Source organism: Ruditapes philippinarum, unplaced genomic scaffold, assembly GCF_026571515.1.
Source record: "Ruditapes philippinarum isolate M1 unplaced genomic scaffold, ASM2657151v2 ctg226_1_1_1_1, whole genome shotgun sequence".
Taxonomy (NCBI): domain Eukaryota; kingdom Metazoa; phylum Mollusca; class Bivalvia; order Venerida; family Veneridae; genus Ruditapes; species Ruditapes philippinarum.
This window is the reverse complement of record NW_026856455.1, coordinates 188,009-202,236: the sequence shown is the minus strand read 5'-3', so window position 1 is coordinate 202,236 and position 14,228 is coordinate 188,009. Positions and strand designations below refer to the sequence as shown.

Here is a 14,228-nt window from a genome sequence, read left to right as displayed (position 1 = left end):
CAAACATTATAAATCTTTAGATCATTAAGAGTGGACATTAGGGCAACACTTTGTAAAAATGTCAACTTCAACTACATTTACAAATTGCTTAGGGTAATCTAGTCATATTGCAAGTACTACTTGTAATATGTACTCAATTAGAATATGGCTCGTCAGAAAATAAATGATATTAGAAACAAAAATGTTCTTCTTTCCAAAAATGGCTCAGATATAAATAAATATGCAAAATTATTTTAATTTAATATTGCAAATAATGTTGTTACATCTCATTTTTTCTTGATAACATGCAAATTTTCTGTTAATAAAATGTCGAAAATGTCAAAACTGTCAAAACATTTGCAAGTTTCATTCATACAGCAAGAAAGCTATTCAAATATTTAAACACATCTACTACTTCATCGAAGGATTTTCTTTGTGTTTCTTTTGCAATGTAGAAACATCCCATTCCACCTGTACAATGACTGTGTCAGAGTCATTTCTTTTAAATTAGATAGTTACTGTATGAAATGTATTGCAATTATCAAAATGATTAAGTATCAAAAATATTTATCATTTATACTTAAAAATATAGCATGTACATTTATGTAGTTGCACAATAAAAATATTCGTTTTACTTTATTCATTTCATTATTTCATTCAATATTTCATTCATTCATTTTATTTCCAGCCACCAGGACAACAAGAAGAAAACAATGTACCTGTGCTAATATCACTTGACAATGGTGGTAACTTTGAGAAAGATGTTCCAGTTATCTATCCATTAAGAATAGTTCCAGACTCTCAGAGAATACAAATAACAGTGATAGGTAACTTAGCCAAGACTGATTTTAGACCGGATCCGACACAAGGAAAATATCGATGATAATGTTATATTGAAATATTAGAGATTAATTCATAGATAATTACTTAGGTTCTACCAAGTTTGGTTTGTCTTATCACGCCGTTCCTTCAGTAAAAATCGTTATTTTATGAAACCATTTCTTCTTGTCGAAATAAATCGTTTATGCGGGAAATGGGCATAACATGACGTTGCAACGAATTCTTTTGTATTAAATATTTGTTTGCAGGAGCAGTCTAACATAACAACAACAAACACAAGAACAGTTAGACACACAAAAAAACAAAAACAAAAAAAAAGAGTATTGATCAGGCTAAGATATACAAATGTTATTGAATATAACCTTTAAAGATTTAAAGTTATTTCCTACAACAGAATTTTACATCGGTTTTGTGCCACCCAATTGAAACAGCCAGACCACGACTATCATACTTATCAGATGTAATTGTAACCAAACTTTGTTTATAGGCGACATGTTTGGTCCCTCTATGGATCACTTAGATCAGCTGATCAAGATTCCTTATGGGTGTGGAGAACAGAACATGGTCCGGTTCGCACCAGCTGTCTTCGCAGCAAAATACTTAAAAGTTACCAACAGATACAGTGATGCTATGAAGGAACGAGTCGAGTATATAATGGAAACAGGTTTGCAAAATATCATTTTTTTATGTATATTGTGAAATAAATTGTCAATAATAAAATTAATTGATGCAAACAATTTTAAAAAAATGTACATACATGAAATATTTACATTTTTAACATAAGAAAAACAACAACAAAAAACAATAAGGAAACAAAAAAGCACTTGACTTTTTATTCCATTTCTTTGGAGACTTTTTATTCCATTTCTTTTGAGATTTCTTTTATATATTGTAATTCTGGAATAACAGGTTGGCTGCATATATTATATCATGTAAATATATCCTGGCTGCTCCATCTGTTTGAGATAGGAATAGTGTTAACAATGTCATTTAAAGCAGCATGTCTCAAGATTCATGTTAATTTTTATATCTACACGTGAACAAAGAAAATGCTTGTGTGATAAACTAGTATTGTAACAAGTTTAAAAGGCTATTGAACCTTTTTTACTACAGGATATCAAAGACAACTGACATATCAGAGACACGACGGTTCATTCAGTGCATTTGGTTACAAAGATAATGAGGGAAGCTTATGGTGAGTATTTTTCATAAAATTAGATATCGTTTATCACATTTTTTCAAGTTTCACACGGCATTTGGTGGTAAAATGACTTTTTTAAATTTCAATTCAAAAGCAGATCGTGAATCAATGAAAGGTGGCCTTTAAATCTTGGTTTTGTTAGTATACTAGTGACTTTCTTAATTGTTGCATTTTGGAAAAGCAATTAGTTGATATCGTCTTCAGTTTGATGTGTTAATATTGGGAAAGGCTTTCCATAAGTTTTGATTGTATTTTGTTTGCATTGACATCGTAAGATTGTCCCGCAGGAGATGCCACATGATTAAAACTTCAGATTCGAAAATAATCTTAAATATATAAGCTACCTGAAGTCCACGTAAAATAATCGATGTCTTTTAAGCCCCGACAGTACAAAAATAGTAGCATCTCATTCTGAAGGACTTTCTGATTCATTTTCGTGTTGTCTCAGGTTTAAATGTGTAACCCTTTGTGGTCATCGTTCTTGCTCGGTCAATTTCTAACTATATAAAAAATCCATTGTATGTCAGTTTCAGGACAGTGTGACACCGACTTAAATAGAATAATGTTCACAGTAAACTGCAATATAAAAAGTACAAAAAAATTAGAGAAATGATCATCATTGTAACTGTATAGACATTTAATATCTTTTGATGTGTTTAAGTGCTTCCTATCCGATTTTCAGGCTCACAGCCTTTGTTTTGAAGTCATTCGCAGAGGCTAGTGAGTTTACATACATTGATCCAGCAGTTATTGAGAAAGGGGTCAGGTTTATCTTAGAGCATCAGAAAACAGATGGCAGTTTTAACTCGACGGGTTTTGTTCATAATAAGGCAATGCAGGTGGGTATCTTTCTTTTTACAAACATTTTCTTCAGCATAAAATGTTTCCTTAAAACGGTTTGGTTCGTTTTGGACAATTAAAGACGTTAAGGCGCACTAAGCTTTAAACAAATGTATATGGAAATGCGAAATTCTTACCGGTCAGAATGTTGATCTTTTCTTCTCTCTTCATTTACTTCATTTTCATTCAATGTTAGATTTTATTTCTTTCTAGGGCGGGTCAGTATCAAGCAGCAGGTCTCTGGCAGCATATGTATTGATAGCCATGAACGAAGTCCAAAGTAAAAATATCATGGTAAGCCTAAGTTATCAATTTTAAAAATGCACACTACCGCTATTTGAATCCTTGCGTTGCATGCAATATTTTCATTTTTTATAACCTTTAACGTTTTACGTCGTACGTATCATAGATTCTATTCGTATCACTTTTGCAATATTTGATCTACGAAATTCGTTTGTTGTGTGTTGAATGCGGAAAAAAACACATACACACAAACAAGGAATCGCCCAGTGATATGATATATTTTTAAAAACTCGCAGGCTTTTAATGTTTTCTTTCATATTTTTATGTGTTAATGCAGGGTCTTTCAAATACAAATAGACTATTCTATTAAAGACCCTTGTTGATGGTATGCAAAAAAGCTTCCAAGCGATATGTATTGACTAGTAATAAATTGTCACTGTGTGCTATGAAGAGTAGGAATATATTTGTCATGAAATCAAAACATGTAATTAAAGAAGAAATCATACGTATAAATGATGTAATTTCAGAGAAACGTCACAGAAATAGACTTGTTAAAGAAGTCAATTTTGTCGGCCACGGGATTTATTCAGCAAGGACGGAGTAGACTAACAGGGGATTATGAGATTGCTATAACAGCATATGCCAGTGCACAGTCTGACCCTGCAGACACTACTGACCTCCTGACCAGATTAGACCGGAGCAGCAGAATGGTGGAATCAGGTATATTGTCTTTTGTTTCTTTTATGACGTTTCGTGCGAAAAGCAATAGAAAAGCGTTATGTCAGATAATACTTATTATCATGCCACCTTCTAGCAATTTGCTAAAATTACTTTCTTGTCAATGATCCTGTGATGTGGAACTATATCTAAAGTTATTTAAAAAAGATTTATGCTAGCTAGTGTCAACTTTTCTCTGTCTGCAGATGGAACAAAGCGCTGGAAGAATGAAGTCAGAAGTATTGAAATTGAAACAGCTGGATATGCACTACTTGCCTACGCGAAACAAAACAATATAAACGGTGCCCTACCTGTTCTCAAATGGCTTGTACAACAAAGAAGTCCCTATGGAGGCTTCATCTCGACACAGGTATGTCATTAGAAGTTAAGAATATAACATTTTAATTGATACCAGTACCACTCAAGGTAGAGATATATAAAATCGGTAGGCGTATGTCTTTTTTCTCGTTTTACCGCACATGAACAATTCTTTCTAATAGCATTAGCATGTTTTAAAACTTTTGCTATGTTTATCTGTTGCTTTCTTGTACGTTACTTTTACTCTCAAAGAATCTGAGTGTTGCAGTATTTTATATTACAACCCTTATTCAGATATTTTTCTCATTCCTAGACAGATCTCGACAACCTTAGTATCTTGAATATCAAATTTAATACGATTATTTCAAAATCCACATAATTCCATTGGCTGAATTTGGCGTTAATATTTTTGAATGCTCGTGTGTAATGTGGATTTCTTTTGAGAATTTTTTATTTCACGATCTTTAATGGATGATATGGGAGTTTCCTGAAACAATGCATTATTTGCAGAATGCGTCTGAAATTACAGACATATCATTTTTCTCTTTTTTCAGGACACAGTAGTTGCTTTACAAGCGTTATCGAATATTGCGTCACAAATGTACACTTCTGACGTCAGTATGACAGTCAGTGTTGACTACGGATCGGAATCTCCAAAGAATGTCACAATAAACCCAGAAAACATGGACGTTCTTCAATTTATTGATGTAAATATTTAATGTACCTACAGTGTAACCTCTGCAGAACAGCCCTCTGTGGAGCAAACAACCAAAATCTTTGCCTCCCCTATGGTATTGCTATGCGATTGAAGTGAATTTAGATACATCAAATGGAAATTAAAATCCAAACAACTTGTTCAATTCAACATAGTGTTTCATATCAGATCTTCTACTTATATATTTTATGGAATAGTCTTTTATGCATTTTTTAAGTATAAGATTTATTGAGAAATAAATAATGGGTATATTCAATCTTTTCCTCTTATTATAACGATTTTCTATTTTCTGTCAGGTACCAGAGGAAAGCAGAACCCTTCGTATTTCAGCAACCGGCAGAGGAACTGGATTAGTGGAGGTAACTTTTATTTAAAATTAAGTTAAAGTTACAAACACAACGTTACCATGTTTTTTGTTTTCTTTTTATCCCGGTATGTGCTTTGCCTAAATGTTATTATCAGCCTATTTATTTTATTCAAATTTTCATTGCAAAATTTCTTATCCAGCTAGCTTACGGAACTTCGGTGGTTCTACTCAGGTGCCCGTTCATGTCTGAAACATAAAAGTCGCCATGTGACATTAACTGCGTTGGTGCGATGTAAAACTTAAACGAAATTCTTTCTTGGGTCAATGAAGATTAAATTTCCCTCCATTATTTAAGGACCTTAACTATTTAGTCAAGACTTGCTAGGAGGAATAGCATTCGCAAAAGAATAAATATCATCTTGGAAAGCAACACAAAATATTTGACTAGAACTGATCTGTAAATGATGAAAGAGATAAATTACACAAAAGGCGTTTTAAACATTATGCTTTATCCCAAGGGATCATCTTCATTTTCGCTTGATTTTTGTTTTCATTTTCTTCAGTACTGTATTAAATGAAAGTGTTTAACATAACAGCAAAACGACATCAATTCGTCAAGATCTTTAAATGCGTGTTGCAGGTGAGCACATTTTATAACATTCTGGAAGAAGAACGAAATCCAAGCTTTGACCTGATGGTGACAACCAATGGTACAGAAGTGGACAGATTTACTTTGAAAGTTTGCACACGGTAACTTTCTTTCTCATGTTTTTTTGTCAGACAAAACCTTTTTTGAAACTATTTTAGGCTTGTGATTTGATCTTGTTTCCTTGATCGTTTATTTATACCTTGCTCATAAACGCAGCGATTTTCGTTTAAATTTCGGCTTGAAATAGTTTAATCATTTTACATTACCCTTTTATCAAGTTTTCAAACTCTTTTAAAATTGCGTAACTATATTGCTTAGCCTTTACTTGATAACGTTATCGAATAGTGAGGTTAGAATTCGGAGAATTCTATAAATAGTTTATGGTATTGCAGTATGAAATTAGAATAAATGGATACATCAGCAGTAATAAGATGTGAATGGTCATTGGTCATTCGCATTGTACCTCTGCTCTGGTATGTACAGAAGTCTCAGTTCCTTGCGAAAGTGAAGGCAACTAGTGCTGGAAAACCACCGCATTGTTCCTGGAATCAGCCTGTCCAGGAACAATGCGGTGGTTGAATTGTGCTCTGGTAATTCAATGTGGCTTACTGTCGTGATCCGTAGTGAAAACTACCGCCACCACCAATAAGATGTGACGGTTTGCCTGCCTTTTAATGTTACTATGCTGCTCTAGGTATACCTATTCAACATTTACTATGGCATTGTGATTCTGGCATTTGCTTTATTTTTGATTGACCCTTTAGGTGGTTGGATAGCGAGGATAGTGGTATGGTGCTACTGGACATTGGTTTTCCTTCCGGTTATAAGCCAATACAACCATCTGAGGAGTTCTGGTTAAGAGAAAAGAAAAATAACGCGTATTTCTCCAGACAGGAACTGGAACATGGACGTCTTATACTCTACTATGATTATGTAGGTTTTATATTTTATCTTTTGTCTGAGTTTTTATTACTGTTGCAAACATTATACCAGTTTATCAAAATAAATCACGTATAATTGTTTCTGTTTTTTTTACATCGGCTTTATCTTTTTAAGTTATAAAAATACACTGTAATGATTTATTTATCAATTTTAACTATTTAAAAAAGTCTGAGAAAGAATCAAGCATTACCACGTTTTCATTTTTAAGTTCAGGCTTTAGATAAGAGATAAGGAGTAAAATATATTTGAAAAGTTAAACATCGTTTAACAGGACTTACAAATCAAAACCTCGTTTGTTTTTTTGTTTTAGGGTTTTTTTTGTTTTGGGGACGCTTTTTGTCAAATATTTTAAGTAGAAAAGTAGAAATAGAAGGTTGCTCTCATGCACGTTCATAAAATGAAGTTACAAAACAGTTTATGGAAAACAAATCTAATCTGTATTTTGTTGACTATATTATTCAGTTGGACGAGGAGATCGCATGTCAAACCATTGATGTTGTGAGAGAAACAACAGTTGGTCGTGTACAACCAGCTAGTGTTAGAGTGTACTCATATTATAATACAGGTATGGTTATATCACTTGCTTCTCATAAATCACTGACCATAGCCAACAGATGGCGTTGCCGTGTTGCCGTCAGTTCAGACGTGATTTAACGCTATTAAATGTAAACATGACGTAGACCTATATGTTATGGCTTCGAAAGCATTATTTTTTAATATTATTGTAAATTTTACTCAAATATTGGAATTTTTCAACAATTTACGGAAGCATTGCTAAATACTTTCCTACTGCACCGGGTCAATCATGATGATAAATCTGAAATATAATAATGCCAAAGGCACTCCTGCTCCTGTACTTTTACTGATAAAGCCGTGATGAAATATTTACAAGAATGAATTAAAAATGACTTTACAAAAATGATTATAGATTAAATGACATTTATATCAAACCTAATTTCAAATTCAGAAATAATAAAGATTGTTTGTTCAAATAAATACTGTCATGACAAGCTTTGAAGCAATTTAAATATTTTGTATAATAAAAAATGTCTTAAAAGTCTCGTAAAATGTTTTGATTATAATGATATTGGTTCGTTTTGTTTTTAGAAAAAAGTGCAATGAAATTCTATCTACCTAACGTGCTGAAAAAGAACTATATATGTGATTTCTGTGGTATTGAATGCGGGTGTGGCTTTGATCCAGAGGCTGTTCCAATGGTTAGTCTTCCCTTCGAACAATAATTTTACTTTAACACTAGTTTTTTCATCCTTGCATGGACATAGTAATCCAGCTGCAGATTAGTTTGCAATAATCCTCTTTTTAACTTTTCAGAGTGGTTTTACACATTAAGATCAAGATTAGATAAATGGAGTGACGCCTAGAGTATTGCTCTGCCTTAAATGTGCATACTCTCCCGAGAATAAAACAACCAATCTTTATTCTGAGAATATTTAATGTGATATTACTTAATTTAAATATATTTTATGTCGGACATTTTGCTTCAACATAATTACGTGTATATCAATACAAAGACAAATATCAAAATACAATAATGATCCAAAAGCATAAATGGCTTTTCCTAAAATATTGCTGACACATCTTAAAATTTAAGTATAACTGGTTTCTTATGGTTAATAGTGTGCAGTTGATACAAATATCTGCCTCTCTATCAAAGAATCGTGGGTTCGTATCCTGGGAATTACATTCTGATTACTCAAATGACATATTTATTTTCATAGCGTTCTAGTACAATATCATAACAAACTAAATTATGCTTTAGGATGTTCCTGTAATGCCAGGCTTAATGTTATCATATAAGTTTAGAATCATATACTTAGTATTTTATTTCAATTGACCGATACCATATGATTACCTTTGAAAAAGCATTATGTCAATGATTAATGTTGTTAATCAACCTATGCCTACCAAGTACAGTTTATTTTGTGACTATCCCATTACAATCATTCTTATTTTGTAGGAAAGATGTACTGGAATAATGAGTAACTACCGATCAATCACACGACCATTAGCAATGTACCCCGGACAAAACTCTGTCTATGAAAAGACGGTCGTCTATCCGGGACAAACCTCCTCATCCTCTTCTTCAGTGTCACGTCAAACGGTAATTACTCCGGGCGAATCTCCCATGTCAAGTGAAACGGCGGCCATTTATCCTGGCATGAGGTCAGTGTCAAGGTCGTCTTCCTCGTTCCTGGACAATAACAGAATTATTTACCCAGCAGTACCCAATACGGAAGTACATCGTGTTATTCAGCCTATAGGGGGTGCATCTTCTGTAAGGACCATACACAGGCAGAGACTTCAACCTAACCGATGGCATCGGGGTCAGACCATACCAGTTTCGTTCAGTAGGACGACCAAGTTAAAGGAGTCGTTCCCAACTCTTATCAACTCGTTTCCTACAATCTCTAGAAGCTGGCACGTGAATAGAACTTAGGTATGGCAAATCAAATAAGGAAACTCAGTTTTGTGCATCTATACACAGGTCTTTTGGCCTGAACATTAACAATGTACTAAAGGGTTGTTTTCTTTTATCTCCGTATTATATTTAGTAGGTTTATAGAAGCTGATGACATTTTATCTTTATACAAATGTATAACTAGTGCAACTCAAATACCTGTATGGATTCAGATTTGTTTTTTTTTAGAGTTTTTGATATGACTTATTTCGTTTAAAGTTATTACATAATCTTATTTAGCAGTAAAAGTCGCAAAATTTCATATGAATATAAACAATTGATTGTGTGACACGTAATATTCCAGTAAAGTATTCGTGAAAATATATTCTGATTTTTTAAATATATTTATTTCAGAGTGTATTAGTATGACAAACCGTTATATTTGACGCCAATGAAGGAGTGGAAAAATGATAGATTTTTGTGTATATTGCTTGAAAGGCCATGCATATGCTTTGTCGGATTGTGACGTTTATAAAAATGTTGACATTTAAATATATTATGTGAATCAAAACAATATATTATACATTAAACCTGTTGAAAAAAATCCAGCTTTTTCGTTTACTTTAAATCAATACACGACAAGATAACAAGATATGGTTTTCCGAGAAACCGACACAAAGGACACATCTTTTTTAGGAATAATTATTTTCCAGAGAGTAAATATAGACCGGCGCTACTGTATTTCATAATAGAATTAAATGTCACGTGTTACTTAGAATAAACACTGCTAGAAAAATGACAAGATAAATTAATTCAATTACTATAACCAAAAAGCAACAATTTTCGGGGGGGGGGGGAGAAGTTGGGTATAATTTTATGAATCTATCATTTCTAGATGAGCGTTAATTTAGTAGGCAGTTGGTAGTTGGATATTCGAATAACTAACTAACTCCATACTAGGTGGTAATTGGTTATTCGTAATTCCCAAATACATTGTATTCAACGGCTGGTAGTTGGTATTTCAGTCCGCTATCACCAGCATGAAAAGATTTTGGGATTCGCGCGAAAAACCAACTGAGTCTTCTGATGGATGTATGAGGGAGGGGATGTTGCTATGCTGAAGAAAACACCTATCTTATTATATATCCGTTACATTTGCTCTAGTAAAGTGGTCATAGGGAGACCGGTGTGCTTCCTTGTAGAGTTCAACTATCTTGTCATATATCCGGGGGGGGGGGGGGGCATGCAAAGTTCGAGTAAACAACTACCCTCTGGTTGGTAGCTGGGGGTTACATACGAATAACCGGCCAGATACCCTCCTTTATTCTGTGTTTGAAAAATGTAAGATATTTTCTAATATTTCATGCTGGTGATAGTGTATTGAATTACCAACCACCATCTGTAAATTATTGGGAATTACGAATAACCATCTAGTAGCATCTCTGAAACCGCACTTGCAAAATAACCAGTCTTCGCATAAATAAATAAAACCTGGTAACCAACAAATATATATTGACAATTTCACAGAGAAGAACAAGTTAAATGTTGATGCTGCACATCAAAGACGCCGCCAAATGATGTGAACAGTCAATCAGCATTGAAAAACGTTCTCTATTACAGTTGAATATCCGAAGCACAAATCAATTTTTTCTCCATGTTCTTGGTATGTGCTCGTTGTTTAATAATAAAGTTGCATATTTTTGTGCAAAAGGAGAACCTTATCCTAAATTCACAAAATAATGCCAGGTCTGAAATTCTTAAATGTTTGTCTGTTGCGACAAAGACTTAAACGTCTGGTCGAATCAAAATAAATTGGCTAACAAATAAAATTGAAATGATTGGTATACTTGAAATAAATTCAAGACAATATGTGCCGAGAATATACCCATTTAAATGTTGGTATGAATTGCATAATGTTCGAATGATTTCGAGTACAAACTGTTCTGCAGTGATCTCCCCTTACAGGCCGTAGCCTAACCGGTTTGTTGTACTTTCTTAACGGTTGAGTGAGAACCAGAGAACCGCCTCTCTGATAGTGGGCGTGGTTTAGGCTTTGTAACTTGTAATTTAATAATTCGACAAGTGATATTGATCACAGTTGTCATGGTCCCCTTCTACCCCGTCAACGAAGACTAAATGCTAGCATATGGAGCATAATATCAAATTTAATATGGACAATTTAAGGCGGAGCCGAACTTCAACAGAGGCGAAGCAAATGAAGTAAGTGACACTGCCTCAGTTGTCACCTCTCTCAACGGTTAAGTTTTAGAACGGTCGACTATAGACTGGCTCATTTGCACGTTATTTATTATGTAGATAAAATTGGATAATGATAAAAAGAATATAATATTCAAACATGGCACTATCACTTCAGTTAAATGTGTATTCTATCCCTTAAAGCTCTGTGACATGTTGTACATCATAAAAGCTATTTTTATTAGAAAATTTAAAAACATTGTGATTTTGTTGAAACAAAAAAAAAACACAAAATCAAGTCTAAAAGTTTCCCAATTGCTGTATGGACAAATGCATATCTACTTGACGCCGCTTGCAACTAGACGCCGCTTGCAAGCGGCGTCTAACAATAAAACAAAATCATTTAGTATAAAAATCACTTTATTTGCCTGTCAAAATAAAAACTCCATTTTCCTACAAAAAGTTAATAAAAACATGTGAAATAAAATCAGACAAAAAACTATCTAAATACAAATAGTACATTTACACGAAAACACATTAAAACATTCATATATTTAACATAAAAGATTTCATGACATGATGATAGATAAAATATACTCAGTTGGAAAAGAAAGTGTGCCCTTGGTTACTGGGACACTCTTTATACTAATTTAAGCAAAGTATTGGCATTATTTGGCATCAAAATTAGCAGAAATGTATTGACTACACGATGGATTAAATTTTATTGAAATTTGATTTTTTCTTTCTCTCCGAATAGTACGTGTTAACAGCTGAGGGATAAAAAAGTAAAAGTTGCAGAATAGTGCCTTTTTTAAAAGCAGTATTGTGCATTTGGATACTTGTATTTTTGCCTGGAACACAATTCAAACCCAAGTCCATATGGCGTTGTGTCTGTACCATACAGTCCCAAACATTTTCGTTGATTCATAGCTAAGATTAGCAAAACAGATACTGCAATTCTGCAACTTTGACTTTTTACCCTTCCGCTTTTTTCACGAAACTAAATAATTATCTGACTATCAAATTTCAGTACAAATTAAACCATTGTATTATCAATACATTTCTGCAAATTTAAAACCAAATTTGCCACTACTTTGCTTTTGTATGTAAACAGATTTTTAAAATAACTAACTGCACACTTTCTTTTTCAACTAAATACATAGATATGTATAAATATGGACTAAACAGAATCAAAATGCCACCCTGACAATCTTTAATATGTGATTAATAAATTGGAATTAACATACAGCACATGTAGGAAAACTATTCTTTCATATTTTTGAAGTGTTAGATATATTAACGGTGTGATATATTTGGATTTATCATGATTTGAGACAATGGTTTCTTATGGATTGTTACTTTAGGTTATGATTTAGCTGGAATGTCGATTTTAGGATTGTAATAAGCTAGTGGAATGCTGAATTAACAATGATATATGTGATGAAATACTGATTTTACAATGATTTAGATTGAAGTTGTTATGGGAATGGTTTTATATAAATGTTGATTGAAAAAATGCTTTTAGGTGAATATTGATTTTACAATGGTTTTCAAAGGTTTAGTGTTAGTTCAAGAATGCTTTTCGGTGAATATCTATTTATAGAATGACTGAAGGTTATTTTCGTATAGATAATCATGGGGGATGTTGTTAATTAGTTACATATTGATTAGATACTAAATGAAATATTGTTTTTAAAATGTTTGAAAAAATAAGTAATATGTTTAACTAGTGTGGATCATTTATCATTTTCGGTGCATTTTAAATATTTATCTTTAAATTTGTAGGATAGTTAATTTTCAAATAAGATTATTTGGTTCTGATTCGAGTCACATGGCTCTGATAAATTCGTTTGATGACTCTCTAGCTTTGCAAGGGTATGACAATTTCGGGTGCCCCTTTGTGCATTATTTTAGGGACGAACGGGTTCGTGAGTATAACCTCTGGTCTCAGAAAGCTAGCTGGGTGTAGGAATCTAGAGTCAATTAAGGGACTCAATCTCTAGCCGGAGATGGACAAGTGGTTAAAAGCCGTCAACTTTAAGGGTCATGGAGGGTCATAGAAAGCATATGACGTCACTATAGAATAAACTTACAATACATTGGTTACACTTGTAAATGAAAAAAATAATACTATTATTACATAAAATGACTACTGATAAATATGTACTGTACATATAAACACAACAATATATTCTGACCAGCGCACAGCACTGAAATTAATAGTCAACAAGAGTTAACTTTCCCTGGCATTACGTCATAAGTAAACCGCTTCATATGGATTACCATTGCACATCATTTATAGTAACAGAAAGTCTGCTAAATGTAAGTTTTAAGGAGAGTTGTTGTCTTTTTTTGTTTTCGCTGACGTGTAAAAAAAATACAAATGCATGTTGGAAATCTTCATGTTAAGAGACAAGTCGGCAAGAAATTAAAAAGCTGTGGAATAATTCTTTTCCAAATTAATTTAGTATGAGAATTCATTTAGTAGTTACTAAAATAATTAAACTGAGAACTTTTTGCTAAATTAAAAATTGGACAGAACAATTTGTTTCAATTTAGCTGCCTAAGTACATGTAATTGTACTTAACTGGATAGTCTACGAGTCAAAAATACATGTATATCAATTTTTCAAAAATACGTGTATATAAAACATATAACAACAGTTCAATACATTATATTATATATTATTATATACACAACTAATGGTTTAATCAAATGCACACATTATGAAGGTTTAGTTCAAAGCAAGAAAACATCTAAACATAACGGTTCTAAAGCAGATTGGTTCAATACCGCTAATTTATGAATATATTTACATTAATCTTATTCATGGGTAAATGCTGTATGGAAAAAGACACATTG

At 32.9% G+C, this 14,228-nt stretch overlaps 1 protein-coding gene across 2 annotated transcripts in view; it reads left to right on the top strand.

Annotated features, from left to right (window-relative positions):
• The window catches only part of LOC132746600 (CD109 antigen-like), a 31,242-nt gene extending 21,555 nt beyond the window's left edge, over nt 1-9,687 (top strand). For both annotated transcript variants that reach the window (XM_060735806.1, XM_060735805.1), the window contains exons 24-38: nt 668-806; nt 1,307-1,483; nt 1,933-2,014; nt 2,703-2,859; nt 3,074-3,154; nt 3,631-3,823; nt 4,027-4,190; nt 4,693-4,845; nt 5,150-5,212; nt 5,801-5,910; nt 6,574-6,742; nt 7,214-7,316; nt 7,859-7,968; nt 8,730-9,209; nt 9,585-9,687. In XM_060735806.1, the coding sequence (XP_060591789.1) occupies nt 668-806; nt 1,307-1,483; nt 1,933-2,014; nt 2,703-2,859; nt 3,074-3,154; nt 3,631-3,823; nt 4,027-4,190; nt 4,693-4,845; nt 5,150-5,212; nt 5,801-5,910; nt 6,574-6,742; nt 7,214-7,316; nt 7,859-7,968; nt 8,730-9,209 (2,181 nt within the window). In that variant the 3' untranslated portion in view covers nt 9,585-9,687. The remainder of the gene's footprint in view (nt 1-667; nt 807-1,306; nt 1,484-1,932; nt 2,015-2,702; nt 2,860-3,073; nt 3,155-3,630; nt 3,824-4,026; nt 4,191-4,692; nt 4,846-5,149; nt 5,213-5,800; nt 5,911-6,573; nt 6,743-7,213; nt 7,317-7,858; nt 7,969-8,729; nt 9,210-9,584) is intronic.
• The last annotated feature ends 4,541 nt before the right edge of the window (nt 9,688-14,228 follow it).